The sequence below is a fragment of the Bufo gargarizans genome, chromosome 6, assembly GCF_014858855.1.
Source record: "Bufo gargarizans isolate SCDJY-AF-19 chromosome 6, ASM1485885v1, whole genome shotgun sequence".
NCBI classification, from domain to species: Eukaryota; Metazoa; Chordata; class Amphibia; order Anura; family Bufonidae; genus Bufo; species Bufo gargarizans.
Window position 1 is genome coordinate 119,529,191 of NC_058085.1, and position 23,306 is coordinate 119,552,496.

Genomic DNA, 23,306 nt, shown 5'->3' on the forward strand with positions numbered 1-23,306 from the left:
GTCAGGAGGGAAGCGCTCCTTCCCGGAAATCGCCTGCTCATTAGCGGAGGAGACTGCTGCTATTACATACAGCGATTTACTCCACAGTATAGGAAGAAGCGAACATTATGCCATCACTCGTCCCATACTGAATCACTGTTTGCTTGCGGCAAATCGTGATTAGACGGCATGATCTGCCACCGGCAAACAATGATTTTTAAACCTGTTGAAAGATTCCAAATGGCAGATGCGTTTGCTCGTTCATCGGGTAATCGGCAGCAGTATTAAGCCTCTTGCACACGGCTGTTGTGTGCCTGTGGCCATATAGTGGCCCACATACGGCGGGTCCGCAATACACAGGCACCGGCCAGTGTGCACTCCGCATCACGGATGCAGACCCATTCACTTGAATGAGTCCGCAATCACGGAGGTGCGGAACGGAAGCACGGATCACTACGGTGCTTACATGGTGTTCCTGTCCGTGCCGCCGCACCGCAAAAAAAATAGAACTTACACTGCCAGATCATCGCTAATGAGCATTCATACAAACGCTTGTTAGCGATGATCTGGCAAACAATCTGCCGGTCTAATCCAGGGTTTACTTGGATATTTGCATTATGTCAGATTGTTTCTGATAATAAACAGTTGTGTTCCTCACATGTGACATCTGGAATGACCATCCTTTGTTCTGTTTTACAGTTTGCACTGGAACGGACATGAAACTGCTTCATCCCTACAGCCATGAGAACCATTACCAGACTTTGCGGACCCTCTACCAGGATTGTCAGGTTATCCAAGGGAACTTAGAGATCACCTACCTGAAGGAGAGCGATGATGTGTCTTTTCTGAAGGCAAGTTTTACTGGTCTTCCATATATTATAACTAGACCTTCACTGCACACAGATTACTGTTAGGCCTTATCCACATGAACATAATTTATGTCTGTGTGCTGTTCATGTGTAAAACACACTGCTCACTATTGTGGTCTGTGTCTCACTGAACATAGACCTGGTGACCATTGGAGACAATTGACTCCTATGGTCACCAGGTCTATGTCCTACGTCAACATAAAGACCTTACCAGTTTTGTAGCCACAACATGGACAATTTTTAATACGTGAAAAAAATAAACAAAACTTTTACATGTGGAGTCAACATATATGAAGGTCATGTTTGTAGGCTGTAACATATGAATATATGGACCCAAATTTTCTAGTGTCTGCGCCTACAGTTTTCTAAAAGTGGTGCAAATTGGCACATTTTGGTGCAACTTAGGGTTTCTACACCTTTTGACTTACTTTACTAGGGCTTATTAGAATGGGTGGAGCTTCACTGAAAGGCAGATGGTTTTAGGATGTGCCCCTTTGCTCTAAATATAAGCCACAATTGTAGTGTAAAATTCTGCCTCAAAGTAAGCCAACCAATAGTTGGTATAGAGTTGGACAAAATTGTCCGTCCCTGCATCACATTTATCTGCCTGCCTAAATTTACACCTTTTACAGGCTTAGTAAATCTGGGCCATTGTGTTTACAGTTTGCTACAGGTGCACATATGTTGAAGTCATATGTCCATGGGTTGAGGCCATGTTTACGGGTTGCTACATGTGCATAGATATCGAAATCGGATCACGATCACAATGTTACATGTACACAACGCTGCCCCTCGCAAAAAAAGACATAAGTCTGAACTGTGGTCATAACCTACATTTATTGGTTCAGTCACCGCTTTCATGGTCACAGGTTCATAAACAAAGTCTGTTGACAATTTACAAATGACCTGCATGTTCTGGTCTGGAGCACAAACACCAGACAACATCTCACCTTACATAAGGTAATAAGGAGGACTCCAAAGGTTTGCATGGGCTTCCTGTGCAACATGGGCCACCACGGCTAATGTAAGGAGTACATGGTACCTACAAGGCTGTTAAGCATAAGTTTTGCCATTGTCATAACTCTGAATTAAAGCAATTTGCAGCCCCATGGGAGAATATAAAAAGGCATGTTGACCATCACTGCAAGAGAACATGGCAGCTCTGTGTATAACATAACTCATGTTCCCACTTTAGGACATTAAGGAAGTGCAGGGCTATGTTTTAATAGCACATAATCTGCTGAGCTATATCCCCTTGGAGAAACTGCGCATTATTCGTGGAACCCAACTCTTTCAGGATCAGTATGCCTTAGCAGTGCTGTCCAACTCACAGTCTGGAGGAACAGCTGGTCTGCAGGAACTGCGGATGAGGAGTCTCACAGGTGAGCCTAGGAACTGATGCTATATCCAGTTACTGTGGATACTATGGGGTGAAATTCTGCCTAATTTTTTAAATCTTTTCATCTCCATATTATGACCCCCGATAACTTTTTTATATTGACGTCTAAGGAGCTGTGTGAGGGCACATTATATTTTTTTTTTTTGTGGGGACGTTTGTAGTTTTCAGTGATACAATTTTGGGGTGTGTATGGCTTTTTGATCACTTTCATTTATTAAGTTTCCTGGGAGTGAAGTGACAAAAACATTGCAAATCGACCAATTAGATTTTTTCACCAGCGTTCACCATATATACATTAATATTTTAAAAGTTTTGGTGTTATGGGATGCAAATTTTTTTTTTTTTTTAGTATGGGAAATGGTGGGTGATTTTAATTATTTTTTTTTTTGTATATTTTTAAAAACAATTTTTACTTTGTTAACCCCCCCCCCCCCCCCCCCCCAAAAAAAAACAACTAACAAACATGCAATCTCCCATAAACTACTGTGATTTAATACAGTAGTTTATGGGAAATTCAGTATGTTCTTATAGGGCACTGCCATCTGCAAAATTCAATGAGAATATGCCTATGATAGGCTTGGTAGCCTCCAGAAGGCTCCAGCCTATCACTACCAATGAACAGCTTCCCCAATCTCAGTGCGGGGAAGCTGTTTGGGCCCCCGGAGTGCAAACAGCAGATGTCATTAAGGGGTTAAGGGTGTAGTCAGCGGGGAAATAGTGGCACAAAAAACACCATAACAAACAAATCAAAAAGTTTTGTAGAAAAAAATAACTTGTGCATAACTTTTTATTTGTTTGTAAAGTGAGTATATGGCATGTACTAATGTATTCTTTGTTTATATTCTGAACAATTTTCTATATTTCATAAGGTATACCCGCCTTGTTGGCCAAGACTTTTGTGCTGTCTACATGGAGGTCCTGTCCATTAAATTGTTGCAGATGGATGTTCATGTGGCCAGGCAAATCAGTCTTCCCCTTTCAAATACATACTGTGTCACATGACCCACCATCAGTGGCCATCTTACAGAGAGGATCTCTATGCAGATGGCACAGAAGATGTGCCCAAAAACGGGACATGGCTTATGAAACATAGGAAACTGCACAAAATATGACCAAAGACTATATATGTGCTATATAGTCATTGTACATACACATTGGTCAACAGTAGCCAGAGAGTGCCCATCCGCCTTAATACATTCCATGTACTGTCCATTGATTTCAATGAGAACTGTGTAAAGCTTCATTTTTCCTGTTTGTGGTGCTGGTGGTGCTGCTGCAAGGGAAGTGTTCCCTCACAGATTACAGCTGAATATCAAGGGTCCGAGCATTAGGAAACCCTGTGATCAGCTTAACATTGGTTAGATATTGTCAAAAGCAGGTGCACCCTTTAAGATACACCAAATTAGGAGGCTTTACTTCATCATATCTGTAAGGTTTACTCATATGTAGAATTTTCTAATGCTTTTATTTTTACTTATTCCCTTGCTTCTCTCTACAGATATCCTAAAAGGGGGGGTGATCATACAGAATAATACCCAACTTTGCTATCATGAAAGCATCAAATGGGAGGACGTCATGATTCAAAGGGACCTTTTCCATAAAGACATGGTTCTACAGAGTGGAAGCCGTCTATGTAAGCAAACTCTTTTGGCATATAGGTTTAAAGGTGACAGATATCTGCTCAGAGTGGGGACACCCATTTTCAGGGGGTCAATTAATATATAAACAGTGATTTTCAGCTGGGTCTCATGGTTACAGGAACTAGTTCTATTGCTGAGGCTGCTTATTGTAGACAATCACTAAAGTCCAGATCACTAAACACTTGTGTCACCTGAGACAGTTCTCATAAAAGTGGTTTGGGGTAAAAGTTTGTGGGACACTAGACATGTCTTGATTGATGGACTATTGTTGGCATAGACAATAGTGCAGCACATCCATAAGACCACTCTGTTACCTATGCAGGTATTTTAGCCATACATCCAGAAGTGGTAATAGCAGAGGCCCTTTAGTGTTCCTATTCAGCAAGAAGAGAGAAGTTAGTAGGTGACTCTCTTGTGGTGACTTTCTTTCTTTCTTCTCTTGTAAGGTCCTCCTTGCTCAAGCAGCTGTGGATCCTTGTCCTCAGGAACAGCGGGATCATGCTGGGGAGAGGGCGAGGAGAACTGTCAGATTTGTGAGTACCTAGTATGATTTGTATTACTATGATCAAACAGTGTAAAGAAATTGAAACATCTACTGAAATTACAAATTCAGGTACCCTTTCTTAGTGTCTAAATTTTTTTGGTTCAGAGCAAGAGAGAGAGCAAGAAGGTTGAATCTCTCATTGATAACTTTAAAAAAGAGAACCATGGTTGTATTATTTAGGGAAGTTTCGATAAGTATAGCACTTGTTAACTATGTAGGTTGGCAGGACATACACGCTCATGGAACAGGAGGGGGCAGATGCGGACTGGGAATTTAAAGTGGTCCTGGAAAAACAGAAATTTACAGAAAATGGTGCGCTACAATGGTAAATGCAATTGACAATATATGGCTAAACCCTCACACTGATATTAAAATGAGACTTTCGCCAATATACTCTTATATCAAGAACATACCGGAGCCCACACATCCCGTCAAGGTCTCTCATAGTGGCACGGGACCTAACGCTAACCTACCTGTGCTGTATGGGCAATTACAGATAGGGGCATAAAGTCCGACACACAGCAAACAGCTCCCAGTTACCTCCAGCGTGAAATTACACATACAATGGGAGGAGGGAGGAGGCTGTGAGTCCCACCTATCACTGACTCATGTTACGCAGGCCGCACAGGTGCACCTGAATGTTATGTTACCCATAGATCAAAATCAAGGCACATTTTAAAACTGGAGTTGCCACACCTCCAGGCATGCATGTACAAACAGAATAACAGAATAAAGTGGTCTTAAAAGGCAGAAGCTCCAAGCCCCATATGCTGTTGCATATTTCTAACTGGGGGAGCAAATCCTACACATGTGATCCGTTGCTAACAGCAATCCCCAGAAAAAATGCATACAATGGAGGATGCCCGCAGCGGACCACATGTACCACAAGGATATCCTACACAGGATAGCCAAATGTGCGGATGTGATTGGCTTTATAAAACAGAAATTTACAGAAAATTGTGCACTACAATGGTAAATGCAATTGACAATATATGGCTAAACCCTCACTCCGATATTAAAATGAGACTTTCTTTTTTTATATAGCCAATCACATCCGCACATTTGTCTATCCTGTGTAGGATGTCTTTATGGTTCATATGGTCCGCTGCGGGAATTTTCTATTGTATGCATTTTTTTCTGGGGATTGCTGTTAGCAACGGATCACATGTGCAGTATCTGCTCCCCCGGTTAGAAATGCGTGACAGCATATGGGGTTTTGAGCATTTTCTTCCCTTTTAAGACCTCTTTATTCTGTTATTCTGTTTGGCCCTGGAAAAAAACTAAAAGTAGCCCTTTGTTGTAGGTGAGTCCAAACTGAAAGAAGGTGGGATAATAAAAGTAGGCAGGGACTACAGAAGTAGGCAGGACCATCAATGCAGTTCAAAATACCACCCCAGCAAAACAACATACCACAGTGCTACACAGACTGCAGTACTCAACTGTATCTATGTCTTGAGGACTTGAATTCGGGGCATCTGCTGCCGTCGGCCAGGTGCATAAGTACCTAATGCTCCTAGCATATGGGGGGCTTGGGGTGGCCCCCTGGGCATTGGCCCACCGAGACATTTCCCTGTAGGCCAGTCTACCCCTGGGAGGGGGACCTTGGACCCATATTTAGACATTGGCATCATTGACATCAGTATCAGTATAGCAACATGAAGATTCCTGCACCTTTTAGGAAAACTTAAAGGGGTTGTCTCATTTCAACAAATAACATTTATTATGTAGAGAAAGTTAAGGCACTTACTAATGTATTGTTATTATCCATATTTCCTCCTTTGCTGGCTGGATTAATTTCTCCATCACATTATACACTGCTCGATTCCATGGTTACGACCGCCCTGCAATCCAGCAGTGATGGCCGTTCTTACACACTAGCCTATGTGCGCTCCCACAGTCCTGGCCACCAAAGAGGCTGGCGCTTTTTCCTATAGTGTGCATGCACGACCACCACTGATGGATTGCAGAGTGGTCTTAACCATGGAAACGGGCAGTGTATAATGTGATGGAAAAATGAATCCATCCAGCAAAGGAGGCAATATAGATAATACCAATACATTAGTAAGTGCCTTGTATTAACTTTCTCTACATCAGGGGTGCACAACCTTTTTTGGTGAGGGCCACATTGTCAGCCTGAACCAAATCCAAGGGCCAAAACTAAAACTTAAAGGGATATTACCAACTAAAATGCTATATTTATGGCATATTGAACATACAGTATATATCATAAATGTCTAGCTACACTTCTAGTACTCTCGTATTGTTTTCCCAATGGGAAAATACCTGAAAGATACATGTGAGCAGCCACAAGACATAGACATACATGTCTGTTACCTGATGGTTGGGAGCCACACAGAACGGTATTGAGGGCCGCATGTGGCCCCCTCACTGCTCTACATGATAAATGCCATTTGCTGAAGTCAGACAACCCCTTTAACTAATGAACAAAACTTTATGGAAGATATTACTTAGGTCCTCTTGAATATGTAGGTTACAGGAGAACTCAAGCTAAAATGATTTCCTGAAAGGTCATCTTTGATAAAGTGAGAGCCATTATAATCATTGGTGCTCCATCCATCAAAATTGTTCTGTACAGATTTGGTGCCATAAAACCAGGGTCAAATATTGTCCACATTTTTTTTAAAACCATCCACAAGAGGCACCTGTGAAGGGAAGTATACTTACCTGCTCCCCGCCACTCGGTTCAGGCTTTGTGGGTCCTGGGCTGTCTTCACTTTCTTCACCAGACGTCTAGTCCCTGTGTGTTTACATGCAGGGACTGGAAGTGCAGTGAAGACAGCCTGGGACCTACAGAGCCAGTATGGTTCCCTTCACAGATTTGGCTGCATGAAGGAGGGATTTTAAAAAATCGTAGACAACCCCTTTAATGATCTTTATTTCGGGAATTGGCAGGTATCTAGCCTCATAAAGCTTCATTGATCTTACCTTCTGACCTGCATAGATAAGGTCCACTATGAAGGCTTTTCTTTACCCAAAGTTTGAAGAGAATGGTTGTATATCATGAAACGAAAGATCAAACAATTTTATAATTGTGATATAAAAACGCGGTGGCGGCCTTGGATTGTGACCTTCTCTCTGTTCTTTATGCCAGTGACCAGCATTATCTGCCAGAGCGGCTGCCATAGATGTAAAGGGAAACATTCCAGTGACTGTTGTCATGAACAGTGCGCGGCCGGATGTACTGGACCTAAGAACACCGACTGTCTGGTGAGAGCACAGCGCAATTGTTGCGTGTCTGTATTTACCTTCATTATTTTTGGATATTTTTCTTTTTGTGCTAACATTAAAATGTTTCCAAAAATGTAATAGCCTAAAGCTGATCCAAAATCAAATGGATTATTTATAATATTAGCCATGATTTGTTGCATGGGGCTATTTCACAACTGCTCAGTAGGCCAATGTAGCAGGGCCCAGAGCACTAGGGAGGCCCACAGCCCTCCACCTTAAAACTGCACCCCATATCATTATAGGGAAGGGGCCCAGAACTGATTTTAAATGATAAAAAAATTATCGGAGAGGCCTAAGACCATTTATTTCCAAGGGTCCCATACATTTCTCAATGTGCCTTGGCTAATAAGATTTAAAGTGAATTCTGCATTCATGTTTCCTCTGGTCTTTAAAGATGGCTTCTCACCAATTTTTCCCCCATGTACTCCCTCCTGCTCTCTTTGCAACTGTCGCGCCCTCTCGTCTTTGATTGACAGGGCCAGGCAGTGAAACCGTCATCTCTTTGGTCCTGACTGCTAAGGTCAATCAAAGTGCAGAGGGCGCCACAGTTGCAGAGGGAACAGATCCTCTACGTGTAATGGCAACGCCCCTGTTGCTCCTAGAGGCTCATTTGCATATATAAAAACTTAATTTTTCTCAGCAATGTGGACACATATGAACATGAGACAAACACAGATGCCTTCAGCTGCCAAGTGCACATCCAACAAGTCAGTCAGTTTTGTAGGTACAAAGCTGCTGACAGATGCCCTTTGATTTTGGACAGCTCCTTTGACAAATGAAAGGTGGAATCTGATTGGTTGCTATGGGCAACTAAGCCAGTTCTACTTTACACCAGTTTTAAAAAGGACCGCCAAAATGTAAATTATTTTTTTTTTTACTACCATGCGACCTAAATATAATTTTTTTTCCCTCCAGGCATGTCTTAATTTCAACAACAGCGGCATTTGTGAGATGCACTGCCCTCCTCTCACCATATACAACTTTCTGACCTTCCAGACCGTAATTAATGTAGACGGAAGATACACTTTTGGAGCAACCTGTCTCGTCAAATGTCCTTGTAAGATGGCTTTACTGATTCTTGTTATTATCAGCAGCACCCTGACTATACAGTTCATTATTTCCGTTTTGAAATTGTGTTACAATACGTGACTGCAGAAACACCTCAACATTTTGTGAAATCGATTTTAATATCTATAGAAACTTAAATGCTGGAATACAAATGATTGGATGCAACGACATAACACATGACTTCATTTTTGTCACGTAGACAACTACTTAGCCACTGACATTGGTTCCTGCACTCTGCTTTGCCCACATGAAACTCAAGAGGTCCTAGTAGGAGATATGCAGAAGTGTGAAAAATGTGACAAGTGCACTAAAGGTAATTGACGGATGTTTTCTTAGCCATATCAAAACTCAAGACGATGTCTTCATGCATATTGCTGTCTTAGTGCTTCGTGTTACACCTGTTCATGATATAGTGTGAAGGCCAGGGCTGGAGTATGTGGACACCTACGGCAGCATTGAGGGAAGAGTTTACATTTCTACAGCCAATGAAGCCACTGTCTAAGCGACTTAGAATGCTGTATGACACGACTATACATACATTTATGGGCGTTGCATGTACAGACGTAGCATGCCTGTTTAGCAGTGCCCAATGTGCATGTTACTGGGTGAATCTGGACACTACCATATTTTCAAGTTGTAACTGTAACTGTATTGAGAGATTAGCCAACCTATCCTACTGTGGAGGACATGTCTAAACCTGAGCACCGTGCCAAGGTTTCTCAAGTAGCTCGGGACCTAACACTCACCTACCTGTGCCATATGGGCAATACCAGGAGCCACTGGGCAAATTACAGGAGCGTAATTGCGCTCCTGTAATTTGCCCACTGGCTCCTGGTATTGTCCATATGGCACAGGTAGGTGAGTGTTAGGTCCCGAGCTACTTGAGAAACCTTGTCGCGGTGCTTGGGCCCAGACATGTCCTTCACAGTAGGATAGGTTGGCTAATCTCTCAATTTTAACATCAGTATGAGGGTTTAGTACGACTGCAGAGTGCACCTGTTTTTGCAAATGTTATTAGAATTTTATTATTCCATCGAGTTACATAAATGCTGTGGTGATTTAAGACATTACACGTGGAACAAATAGTCTTATCATCAGCACCAATATCTGTACAGATATATAATAGTCCTGCAGAAGTGACAGGTGCCTAGTACAGCCACTAGTCTCTAGTATAACACAGCTATAATAAGAAATCCCATTTAGAAGTGCATGGTTTTATCTGGATCTTTGTTCTCCTTCAGTTTGCTATGGTCTTGGAATGGACTTCCTGAAGACGACTCCATTTATTAATTCTGCCAATATCCAGAATTTTCGAGGATGCACAAAAATTGTTGGGAACCTGGTATTCCTTCCTGAATCCTTCCAGAGGTTTGTAACAGTACTTTTGATGAGGGATCCCAAGTACTTATTATGTTGTCCTATAGTTTGTAGGCAGTCTCTAAATGTCTCACATTTGGGTTATAAAACCAGGTGCAGAATAATGAAAATAAAGTGCTGGATCCGGCACATAACGGAAAAGAATGGCATGGGACAGAGCCTACTGACTTGTAATAGGGTCCACTGGGTTTCCGTCAGAAAGTCTGGAATTTCATCTGCTATATTTGATGGATTCTCTGATGGACTCCCACAACAGACTTGAATCAGCCCTTAGCTACTCTTCAGCTTATCCACTGATATGGTGCATCCATAGTGGCTAAACAATTACATCTGGGTCTTGAAAACCTAGTGGTTGATTTTGGAAAAAGTCCAATGTAGCTCAATGTAAACTAGTCTGCAATCATTATCCAAATTTTACCATATGTTCTATTGGAGTGTGGGTCTTTATCATGATACAGTGACCTGGAAGTCACTCAATAGGCCTATCCATAATATGCATTAAATCTTAATCTTTTTTAATTTGAAGTGTATCCTATCTAGTTTAATGGCACAGGTAGCTATAGATATGGGTTATACAGTATATGGGGTTGTACATATAGAAGGCTTAAAAGGGTTATTTGGCCTTGGACCTGACAACCCCTTTGGTCCAGACCTGTGCCTGTGAACATATAAAAAGGAAGACGCACCTTCCGCGGTCCTCCTGCTGTTCTATTCCCGGAATCTTCTGGTTCTCTTAGGACTAGGAAGTGGTTGGGTTCAGTGACTGCTGCTGGCAATCTCAGGCTCCAGCATCCACAGAGACTTTAAGGGTACATCACCGCTGTGACGGCTGGACCAAAGGGGTTGCCGAGTCCTAGGCCATCCAATCGCTCATTTACCGATGATGGGTTCAGTGGTAGTCAAACAAACATAAGTCAGTTACTAGGGCAGGATGACATGGACATGGGAGGTAAGTGGGGGCTGGGGTAGTTTACGAACAGTTCCAGTCCTGCTTTGGATAGAGTGGAGAATCCCATCTAGAATATTGTATAGAGAAGAATTGCACTCCTGCCAAAGAATGTCCATTTCAATTAACAGATTACATTGATGTTACAGGACTTCAGATAACACCACTCAGCTGACTGTGGAGGACTTGGAAGTCTTCAGGACCCTTGAGGAAATTATAGGTACCTGATTTGAATTTGGTTTTTATGGGACTTCTAGGAGGCAAGAGATTTCAATGACTGGAATTGCATTAACTGTACAGAATATCACAGACCAGAAAAAAATAAATCTAATAAAATTTTGCAACATTTTTATCCGGGCTCCCTTAGTAATAGTTCTTCTTTAGGACTTGTGCACATGGTTTTACTATTTACTACAAATGGCAATTTATAAGAAGCCAGAATACGGCACCTCTTCTCCAACATTGTGCCCTCCCGTGCGCCAATTCTTATTATTTCTATTATGTGTGATAAGCTGGAAATCTATATCCGTGAAGTTGTTCCTTCATGCTGTCTTTTATGATGCAGGATATATATACATTGACATGTGGTCTGATGAGCTGAATAGTCTTCAAGTGTTTGAGAACTTGCGTCTCATTCGGGGCAGGCTGCTATATAAGTAAGTATATTACATTGAATTCTGAACAAATGTATGCGTTACTGAGGGGGTCCAGTTTACATTGGCACAGTTAGTAAACTGGTTCATTCCTCCTCCTGTTCTAAAACTTTGCAACATTAGCAGGTGGCAGGTAGTGGAGAACCAGCCTAGATACTAAGTAGACCTTTTGTTCTACAGGGTAGGTATGGTATTGGAGAAGTAAAACAAATGCCAGCTCTCTTGTCCATTGATTAAGGTCGTGGAGTTGTTAGCTAGCACCAGCATAGGGGCCAAAGTGTGACTTTTAGCTATGGGATGGCCACACTGTATGAATGAATACTATATTTAATAATAGGACTGCAGAACTTTCCACTAGTCACAGTTCATAATGTAAGCAAAACTGTCTCCAATCAGATGCTTCTTCCTTTATATAGACACTTTTCCAGGAAACTACTTCCTTTAATACAATACAACATCAAGGGTCTTCTCAAGGTGCAATACACTGTACTAAATAGTGCACATTATCAAATCTTACATCTTGAATTCTTTTGCAGTGGAGCATATTCTCTGGTCATACGCAATCTTTCCATCTCGTCTCTCGGATTGCGGTCTTTGAAAGAAGTCAGCAGTGGAATTGTACTGATAGAGGGGAACTCTAACCTCTGCTTCTTGGACACCGTCCCATGGACAAAAATATTCAGGAATTCCAGACAGACTATTCTGCAGACCGGCAATAAGCCACAAACTACGTGTGGTAAGTAGTGATACAGACAAGAGGACCAATTAACTAAAGTGGCCCAGGCCACGGTTGTCTTTCACATGCTCAACATTCAATGTAGGTCCCTCCTACATTGCTTCTAACATTATGGTGCTTGTGGTCAACCAGAGATACGTAGTGTGGTACCTATGACCTTCAGTGGCACCACATCTTCGTAAATATTGATGTCATATTTTCTTGTATTTTTTTAGAGGAAGAGGGCCATGTATGTTTTCATCTTTGTGCTAATGCGGAGTGCTGGGGCAGTGAAGCATCCCAGTGTATGCAGTGTGATGGTTTGCTACGTGGGTTTGACTGTGTGGATTCTTGCAATGTTGAGGAGGGGTGAGTACTGATGTTCAGAATCACTCTGAAATGATATCTAATAAACCATTTAATATATCAACTGTTTCTCTTTTCAGGGATCCAAGAGAAATTATCAATGGAAGCCAATGTATAGCTTGTCACCCAGAGTGCATGCCTCAGAATGCATCGAATACATGCTTTGGCCCGGTGGGTGCATCCTATTTCATATATTACATACATTTCACAGTATCGTGGATGCTCTTAGACATTATAACTTAAGACCTTCCTTTTCCTTGCAGTTAGCAGATCAGTGTGCGCAATGTGCACATTACAAAGATGGGGCCACTTGTGTTAATCAGTGTCCAAGTGGGAAAAAAGTTGACTCCTACGTGCCCATTTGGAAGTATGCAGATAAAGATGGCATCTGCCAGCTGTGTCCTGTTAACTGCTCCCATTCGTAAGTGAAGCATTTGTCTACTTTCACAATGGCTGCATGAAAAATATGTACGATTCATTTATACATTTGGGGTAATGATCTTGGGTGTGGTTTCATCCTAAAGATGATATGACAGGTCCAAAAGAGCAGTAGAACAGAACTCTGCATTCTGGCTCAAAGAGGGAGGTCACACTCTGCAATGTCCATATTCACTATTCAGGCATATGAACAGGGGTTGACGTTTAGTGTGATTTATGGACCCCAAGAATTTCATGGGAAAATAATTTCAGGTACAGTGGGAAAATGTTGCCTTTGCATCCATGTGAAGCATTAGCAAATCCAATAAGGCTGCAAGTGAATATAAATCCTTGTTAGAACTGTTTCTGTTATCAGCAGTTAAACAAGTTGAGAAAACAAAGATAAAAAGTTGGCAGCTTGTCCACAGCTTTATGTACTTAAAAGGGTTGCATGAGATTGAAAAAAAAGGTCTGTTTTCCAGAAATAGCGCCATTCTATGGGCTGTATACAGTATCACGGCTCAGCCAAATTATATTCTATAACCAAAGAATATCTAAATAGAGAAGTGCAATTATTCCTTATGTTGGGGGAGAGTGCTCTTTATTCTTACACTGTGGACATAATATGATAATCAATATATTCATTAAAACGTATGCAACGGAAAAGTGGAGCAGTTTCTAATAGCAACCAGTCCTACTGCAGATCTCTAACTGGATAGGTTGCTATGAGCGACTGCTCCTTTGCGGTTTCCTCCAAAGTCTCTGAATAAGGGTCACTTTTGTGACTAAAATGTCCGTATGTCATGACAGGTGTGATAAACAAGACGAGAGGGGGTGCCCCATCATTGTGAATAATAGGTGAGTGCCTGTGTAGTGTATGATTTAGCGGATTTTCCTTGGGTCCATGTGTCTTACGTTTTTTACTATTACTTTCCTCTACAGTCAAACCTATATGATAGTGGCAGTGGTAGGCAGCGTCTTACTCGTGGTCACATGTGCAGTGGTCCTTGTGTTGTACATCAGACGAAGGAAGCAGTTGAAGAAGAAACACACCTTAAAGCGCATACTTCAGGAACATGAGGTGAGAGGGGTTAGGTCATGACATGAAATGATGAAAGTGAGAGTTAGACGAGGCTTTCTTCTCACTCACTCTACTCTTCATCTAGTTGGTGGAACCTTTGACTCCCAGTGGAGCAATGCCTAACCAGGCTCAGATGAGGATCCTCAAGGAAACAGAGTTGAAGAAGATGAAGATTTTGGGGTCCGGTGCATTCGGCACTGTGTATAAGGTAGGGACATTCATTTTGATAGGACAACAATTGTGACCTATTCTTGGAACATGGATCTCTATCTCACATGATATATGTTTCAGGGCATATGGATCCCAGATGGAGAGAATGTAAAAATCCAGGTGGCAATCAAGGTATTGCGAGAGAACACATCTCCAAAAGCAAACAAGGAAATCCTGGATGTGAGTACTACAAAATTGTATATATGGATGGGCAGCATGTAGAATGATGTATTACACCTTATTTCTACTGCAAAACTAAAGCAGATAACTTAAAGGAGAACGAAATCTAAGTATAAGAATAGTTACACACAGTGTTTTGATGCAGTTTTTTTTAGCTTAAGCCAGAAATGGATCCACCAAGGAGGCTATATGTCCATCCTTTATATTTTCTATTCCGTGAGAATCCTCTGGCTTTAACAAAAAAAAAGAAAACTACCTGAAAAACTCCCAGTGTAAATTTCCAGGGGTCACATGCGCTGCTGTGGTCAATCACTGGCTTTGGCACTGACATGTCCCCAAATAGTACACGACCCAGCAGTAAAGTGCCAACTCATTAAACCTTAGCTTATCTTGCACAGTTAGTACAGTGGTCATATTAATGCATTTCCCCACTGTGTTTCAGATCTTCACAGATCTCTATTTACTGTCAGTAAATGAGAATTTATCTAATGCCCTGTTCATACGTTCATAACGTGTAGAAGAAGAAATCTGTATAGAAAGATGAATGTTCTACTGTTTTAAAAAGGACCTGTCACCACAAAATGCAATCTGCAGGCTGTATGGTATAGAACAGGAGATGAGCTGAGCAGATTGATATATCGTTTTATGGGAAAAGATTCAGTATAACTTGTAATTTATACATTTAAGTCTCTGCTTTTTCTATACTCAAGACCACACCTCCATGTACATCTATCAGTGACTGACAGCTATCTCTGTATACACATGTACATGGAGAATGCTGTCATTAATAACAACTCCCCGTGTACAACTGAAGTCAGAAAAAGCAGATATTTAATGGGACTCTCCAGGATTTTCATATTGATTGTCTATCCTCAGGATAAGGCATCAATATGACACCCGGCACACACACCGATCAACTGTTTGAGAAAGCTGCGGCAATTACTGGAGCTCCGGTGAGCGCTGCAGCCTCCTTACAGCTTTTATAAGCACAGCGATGTCTGTTAGATAGCGACTGTGCTTAGTATTGCAGCTCAGCCCCATTTACTTGAATGGGCCTGAGCTGCACCTAGGCCACGTGCCTGATGAAGCACTCATGGAGCTCCGCAGCCTCTGTTGATGACATATACTGAGGATAGGCCATCAATATCCCAGACAACCCCTTCACGAAACTATATATCAATCTGCTCATCTCCTCCTGCTCTATATCATGCGGCCTGTAGATTGCACTGCATTTTGTGGTGACAAGTTGAGACAGCATGTTCACGATTGTCTCAGATTCCGCAAGAAAAAGACAGAGATTATCCCAATTTAAGTTCCCGGCGAACATAGCTTGTTCGCGTTCGCCGCTGCGGGCGAACATATGCGATGTTCGGTCCGCCTCCTATACGTCATCATTGAGCAAACTTTGACCCTGTACCTCACAGTCAGCAGACACATTCCAGCCAATCAGCAGACCCTCCCTCCCAGACCCTCCCACCACCTATCAAAAAGCAAGGACAGCATCCACCTTAGATTAATTCTGAAGCTGCAGTGTCACAAAGTTGTAATCGCAATGCGATTAATACAGGTTATATTGTTTGCATTGCGATTACAACTTAGAGCTGCTGGGTTCTTAATGGTTATATTGATAGAAATTAACGAAGATTGAGAATATAGTGCTATATTCGTTGTCAATTCTAGCAATACAACCATTAGGAACTCAGATCTAAGTTGTAATCGCAATGTGATTAATGCAGGTTATATTAATCGCATTGCGAATTCAAGCTAGCGAATGCAGGCTAAGTTCCTAATGGCTGTATTGCTAGAATTGACGAATATAACGAATATATCACTATATTCTCAATCTTATATACTAGCAATACAACCATTAGGAACCCAGCAGCTCTAAGTTGAATTCGCAATGCGATTAATATAACCTGCATTAATCGCATTGCGATTACAACTTTCTCAAATCCGACAGTACATTCTAGCATGGAGCCGTTCCCATGGTGATGGGGACGCTCCATGAGCACGGAAGTCGGCAGAAGCTCTAAGTTGAAATCGCAATGCGATTAATTCAAGTTCCATAAATCGCATTGCGATTTCAACAGAACTTCTGCTGACTTCCGTGCTCATGGAGCGTCCCCATCACCATGGGAACGACTCCATGCTAGAATGTACTGTCGGATTTGAGAAAGTTGTAATCGCAATGCGATTAATTCAAGTTCTATAAATCGCATTGCGATTTCAACTTACCACACTCTGCGTCAACTACGTAATTTTCCATGGGTGTTTTGCCATGGATCCCCCTCCGGCATGCCACAGTCCAGGTGTTAGTCCCCTTGAAACAACTTTTCCATCACTATTGTGGCCACAAAGAGTACCTGTGGGTTTTCAAATTCGCCTTCCTATTAATGTCTATTGCGGTTCGCCCGGTTCGCACGTTCGCGAACATTTGTGGAAATTCGTGTTCGACGTTCGCGAACGGAAAATTTTATGTTCGCGACATCCCTACTTTTGGTTTGTTTAGCTCAGAGAGGTTGTCGAAGCTGGATACAATTGGTGCAAACTCTCAGCTGTGTAGAGTGTTGGGTCAATGTTTATTTTCAGCCTTTTAGATGTATAAAAGTCATTTTTATTAAAGAGTTGTACAACTGAAGAAAGTTAAGGATGTACAAAATCAGATGACAAATTCAACTCTGATATATCTGTATGTAAATGCATAACATACTGTAGCAGCATATAAACCATAAGACATTGCTCTGTTACTTCTTCCAGGAAGCATATGTGATGGCAGGGGTGGCTAGTCCGTACGTGTGCCGTCTGCTGGGGATCTGTCTGACCACCACAGTACAACTGGTTACTCAGCTCATGCCATATGGCTGTCTGCTGGAATATGCACGAGAAAATAAGGATCGTATTCACTCAAGAGATCTTCTCAACTGGTGTGTCCAAATTGCCAAGGTATGCTATTATCTACTAGCCAGAGCCGGCATTAACACCAGCAAGGTTTGGCGAATGGCAAGGCCCACTGGAGGGGACAGTGCTCAGCCTAAGGGCTCATGCACACCAACGTGTTTTATTTCCGTGTTCATTCAGTTTTTTTTGCGGACCGTATATGGAACCATTAATTTCAATGGGTCAGCCAAAAAAACGGAAGGTACTCCGTGTGCATTCTGTTTCCGTATGTCAGTATTTCCGTTCCGCTAAAAAATAGAACATGTCCTATTATTGTCCGCTTTACGGACAAGAATAGTACTGTTCTATTTGGGGCCAGCTGTTCCGTTCCGCAAAATACGGAATGTACACGGACGTCATCCGTATTTTTTGCGGACCGCAAAATGCATACAGTCGTGTGCATGAGCGCTTACTTATGATCTGCTGTATGGGAGGCAGAAACACTAACAGTGAGCTATAAGTGTGCTGTAAGCTGCACTGTTGTCTATGAAAACATTTTCTCTATCTAAAAACTACAGTAATATTCTTCACAGGTTTACTGGTAAATACAAATACTGTATATTGCTATATGGCAGTACATTATAGGTAGAAAAAAGATTTGACATTTCTGTGTATGGCAAAATGGTACCTAAAAAACTACAGCTTGTATCACACAAAACAAGACCTTATACAGCTGTGTCGATGTAAAAATAAAGTTATGGCCATCAGTGTGGGAAAGATAGAAAAATTTCAATCTTATGGTTATCGAAACAAGCGCTGCACTAACATTTACGTCACCTATGACTTCCGTGCTCCTATGGTGGGCTTTCTTTGGAGGTAGAAATGGGAGGAAATATATTTGTAAGGGCTCATGTATTTTGAGGTCCGCAAAACATGGATCCGCAAAAAATACGGATGACGTCCATGTGACTGTTTTTGCGGATACATTGTCAAAACAGACAAGAATAGGACATGTTCTATTTTTTTTGCGGAACAGACATGTGGACATACAGAAACGGAATAAACACGGAGTAACTTCCATTTTTTTGCTGACAGATTGAAATTAATGGTTCCGCATACGGTCCGTAAAAAAAAAAAACGGAACGGCCACGGAAAGTAAATACGTTCATGTGCATAAGCCCTAACTCTTAGACCTCATGCACACGACTCTATGTATTTTGCGGTCTGCAAGCCGTATTTTTTGCAGACTCATTAAAATTAATAGGCTAGTGACCACATTTTGTGGACCGGAATAGGACATGTTCTATAGTTTTTGGAAGGGAGATATGGATACGGACAGTATCCATATTTTGAGTTTCAGCAGTTTGGAAACCACAAAATACATACTTTTAAGTGTATGAGGCCTTACAATAAAAACATAATAAAAGGAAAAAGTGATGACAAAAACATCACTGGAGCCATTAATGATGTATACTGGGTGGATGACAGACCTGGAGGCATAAGGAGACCACTGTGACACGTAAATCTGGAGCCAGCCCTGCTCTAAACTGAACATGTACAGGTCCCATGCCATAGTCTTCATCTAAAATACACTAATGTGCCACTGACTGTTACATTTGTTTGCTAATCTAAGGGGATGACATATCTAGAGGACATCCGCTTAGTGCACAGGGATCTGGCTGCAAGGAATGTTCTGGTGAGAAACCCAACTCATGTAAAGATCACAGACTTCGGACTTGCAAGATTACTGGATGTGGATGAAACAGAATATCATGCAGATGGAGGAAAGGTAACAAGCTGCAATGTCTAGTATCTTCATGAAACATGTTCTAGACTTACAGTCATCACTTACAAACTCTACACACTGCAGACTGTAAGCTCAGAGAACGGCTGTGCTGATCAACATACCAAGAAAATGAGGCATCACAGGGCCCTCGTTGTCATGATCATTGAAGGTCCCAGTAATCTGAGCTTCACCGATCTAATAACTATCCCTTATCCTGTGTATAGGGGATAACTTAACCACTTCCCATTTACTATAAACATCATTGGGCAGTCAGTTTATCTCTGAATGGACATTCTGGAACATCCTTTCAGAGATGGCAGCTGCACGCTAATTGTGCAGCTGCCGAGCGGGGGGCCTGCTGTTAGTGACAGCAGGACACCCCAGAGAGAAGGCAGGGACCATTTCTGTATCTCCCTGCCTTCTAGATCGCTATGCCACTTCCTGTCCCGGCCTGGTGGTCATGTGACAGCCGGGGCAGGGGGAGTGCTGGAGCTGACGGGTCTTCCATAGACCGCGATCAGCCCTGCATTGAGGCTGTACAGCGCAGTATTATGCTGTACAGCCTCTCTGGGGGTTGTATTTCCCCTGTAAACTGGGGCTACTATGTCAGCCTCAGTTACAGGAGAAATCAATAGTACAAAAAAAATATTAAGTTAATGTCCCCCAGAGGTCTTGTATGACCTTATAGGGGACACAAAGTGTAAAATAAAAAATAAAAAAGTTTCACATTTAAAAAATAAAAATTCCCCCCAAATCCATTATTTAAAAAATGTTAAATAGAAAAAAAACACTAAAATAGACATATTTAGTATCACTGCGTCCGCAACGACCAGCTCTATAATATCATATAATCTACCCCATTAGGTGAACACTGTAAAATAAAAATAAACATTACGCCAAAACAGATTTCTTTGTTAGCTCACCTCCCAAAAAACGTAATGTCATTCAAACAAAAAGTCGTACGTACCCCAAAATGGTAGCAATAAAAATGTCACCTCATCCTGCAAAAAATGAGCCCCCACACAAGACCATGGCCAGAAAAATATAAAAAATATGTCTCTAAGAAAATTGCAACACAAAAACATGATTTATTTTCAAAAAATGCTTTTATTGTGTAAAACAAATAAAAAAATTGACATATTTGGTATTGCAGCGTCCGTAACAATTGGCTCTACAAAAATATCACATGATCTACCCCATCAAGTGAACGATGTAAAAAAAAAAAAAAAAAAAAAAAAGCCAAAACTGCTTTTTTTTTAGTCACCTCACAAAAAACATATCAATCAATCAATAAATCAAAAAGTGGTATGTACCCCAAAAAGGTAGCAGTGATAACTTCACCTCGTCCTGCAAAAAACAAGCCCTCACACAAGACTATAGCCAGAAAAATGAAAAAAATATGGCTGTAAGAAAATGCCAATACAAAAACATGATTTTTTTTTTCAAAAAATGTTTTTATTGTGTAAAACGTAAAAAAAAAAAAATACTTGGTATTGACGCGTCCGTAATGATCGAATCTATACAAATATCACATGATCTACCCCATTAAGTAAACGGTATTAAAAAAGAATAGAAAAATGACTTCACCTCCCAAAAAATTTGATAAAAAGCAACCAGAATGCCAAATGTACCCCAAAATGTTATCGCTCTTAAAAACCCTGACAGAAAACTCCATGTTAGAAACTCCAGATGCCGCTCCCTCCCTTCTGAGCCCTGGCGTATCCCCAAATAACAGTTTACGATCACAGTTGGGGTGTTACTGTATTCAGGAGAAAGTGGGTAGCAAATTGTGGGGGGATATTCTCCTGTTATCTTTTGTGAAAAAGTGGAAAATCAGCAAAATCTGCAAAAAAGTGACATTTTGAAATTTTACCTCTATTTAGCTTTAATTCCAATGGAATACCTAAAGGGTTAACAACATTTCTAAAACCAGTTTTGAATAGTTTGAGGAGTGTCATTTCTAAAATGGGGTCATTTATGGGTTGGTTCTATTATGTAAGCCCCACAAAGTGACTTCGGAACTGAACTGGATCAAAAGGACTTGTACTTATATTTAAGAATAAAAAAAATACAATGGAAAAAAAAAAGAACTGAACTGGTCCTTAAAAAAGTAGACTTTGGAAATTTTCCTAAAAATGTCAAAAATTGCTTCTAAAATTCAGAACCTTTTAACGTCCTAAAATAATAAAATTACATTACTAAAATAATGCCAACATAAAGTAGACATATGGGAAATGTTAATTAATGAATATTTTATGAGGCATCACTATCTGTCTTAAAAGCAGAGAGATTAAAATTTAGAAAACGGTGAATTTTTAAAAATTTTCGTTAACTTTTGGATTTTTTATAAATAAAGGTAAAACATATTGAGTTTAACTGCCTGAATACACGCAGTTAAACATAATTTCGTATATATACGCAAAATCCAGTTTATAGTTACACCCTAAAACATATTGACTCAAACGTACCATTAACACGAAGTGCAATCTCTGAATGGCTTGGATAAGTAAAAACATTCCAAAGTTATTACCACATAAAGTGACACATGTCAGATTTTCAAAATTAGGCCTGGTCAGGAAGGGGGTAAATGGCCCAGTCTGGAAGTGGTTAACCAGCACACACCTTTAAAATCAGCAATGGGCTAAAACATTTCTGCATCTTGTTCTCTAGGTTCCCATTAAATGGATGGCTTTGGAATCTATTCTGCATCGGAAGTTCACCCATCAGAGTGATGTATGGAGCTATGGTGAGCAGTGCTATCTTAAATGATATTCGTGAGCATTAAGCTGGCCATACCCTTTAGATAGCTGTGGGCCGAATGCTTATTTGGCCATTATTCATTCTAACCCTTTACACGCTCCGATCTAACAGCCGATTGACAGTCAGCTGCTCGTTCACTGAAGGAGACCAGTGCATTTACATGCAGCGATGTCCTTCACAGCATACGGACAAGGGATTGCTATTGCGATCGCTTGTGCCCATGCAGCAGCACTATTTTTGGGCAGCAGATCGCTGTTTAGACAGTACGATCTGCTGCCTAGAAACGATAATTGATGTGCCTGCACGAATGACAGGATCACCCAACAAACAAGCGTTTTGCTTCTTCATCAGGTTATCGGAGGCACATTCAGATTAGCAGATTGTCGGGAATGAGCGTTCGCCAGGAACGATAATCTGCCCAAATATCGGGGCGTGTAAATCCACCTTTAGCTGCTGCCAGATACCTCCTGGGCCAAACACCTCTTGTTGAAATTCAAAAGCACAAGCCTTCTTTTCCCCGACACCTGCCATCAGAAGAGCTCGGTAGGGGCAGAGCCTTCCACAGTGCAACACAGTATGCGGCCCCAGCAGATCCAAATACCACAGTGCAGCACATTATGCTGCCCCAGCAGAACAAAATGCCATACAAACGCTCGTTAGTGATAATCAACTAGTTTAAAGGTAGCATGAATTAAATTACTTGATAAACCATGGCCTAAGTGCATTACTTTACATTTATCAACATTGACATTCATCTGCCATGCTCCTGCTTATGCTGCCAGCTTACCTAGGTCTTTTTGTAATATGTTGCAAACAAGCTGAGTTTTAAAGATAATGTGTCATCAGAAAATGGCATATTGTTTAGATTAAATTTTTGTGTTGAGGATATTTGTTCTTAGATTTTTGTTTTAATTTTCCGTGTCACTATAAATATATATATATATATATATATATATATATATATATATACATACAGTATCTCACAAAAGTGAGTACACCCCTCACATTTTTGTCTATATTTATTCTATCTTTTCATGGGACAACACTGAAGATCTGACACTTTGATACAATGTAAAGTAGTCAGTGTACAGCCTGTATAACAGTAAACATTTGGTGTGCCCTCAAAATAACGCAACACACAGCCATAAATGTCTAAACCATGTGCAACAAAAGTGAGTACACCCTCAAGT

At 41.1% G+C, this 23,306-nt stretch overlaps 1 protein-coding gene across 1 annotated transcript in view; it reads left to right on the forward strand.

Moving 5' to 3' along the window:
- The window catches only part of ERBB2 (erb-b2 receptor tyrosine kinase 2), an 82,749-nt gene that overhangs the window by 51,173 nt on the left and 8,270 nt on the right, over positions 1-23,306 (forward strand). Inside the window, exons 2-22 of the mRNA XM_044296345.1 lie at positions 679-830; positions 2,044-2,230; positions 3,746-3,880; positions 4,334-4,420; positions 7,544-7,659; positions 8,596-8,737; positions 8,948-9,061; positions 9,990-10,116; positions 11,221-11,291; positions 11,637-11,727; positions 12,261-12,460; positions 12,676-12,808; positions 12,886-12,976; positions 13,069-13,226; positions 14,033-14,080; positions 14,165-14,303; positions 14,389-14,511; positions 14,595-14,693; positions 17,451-17,636; positions 19,204-19,359; positions 22,027-22,102. Of these exons, the coding sequence (XP_044152280.1) occupies positions 679-830; positions 2,044-2,230; positions 3,746-3,880; positions 4,334-4,420; positions 7,544-7,659; positions 8,596-8,737; positions 8,948-9,061; positions 9,990-10,116; positions 11,221-11,291; positions 11,637-11,727; positions 12,261-12,460; positions 12,676-12,808; positions 12,886-12,976; positions 13,069-13,226; positions 14,033-14,080; positions 14,165-14,303; positions 14,389-14,511; positions 14,595-14,693; positions 17,451-17,636; positions 19,204-19,359; positions 22,027-22,102 (2,631 nt within the window). The remainder of the gene's footprint in view (positions 1-678; positions 831-2,043; positions 2,231-3,745; positions 3,881-4,333; positions 4,421-7,543; positions 7,660-8,595; positions 8,738-8,947; positions 9,062-9,989; positions 10,117-11,220; positions 11,292-11,636; positions 11,728-12,260; positions 12,461-12,675; positions 12,809-12,885; positions 12,977-13,068; positions 13,227-14,032; positions 14,081-14,164; positions 14,304-14,388; positions 14,512-14,594; positions 14,694-17,450; positions 17,637-19,203; positions 19,360-22,026; positions 22,103-23,306) is intronic.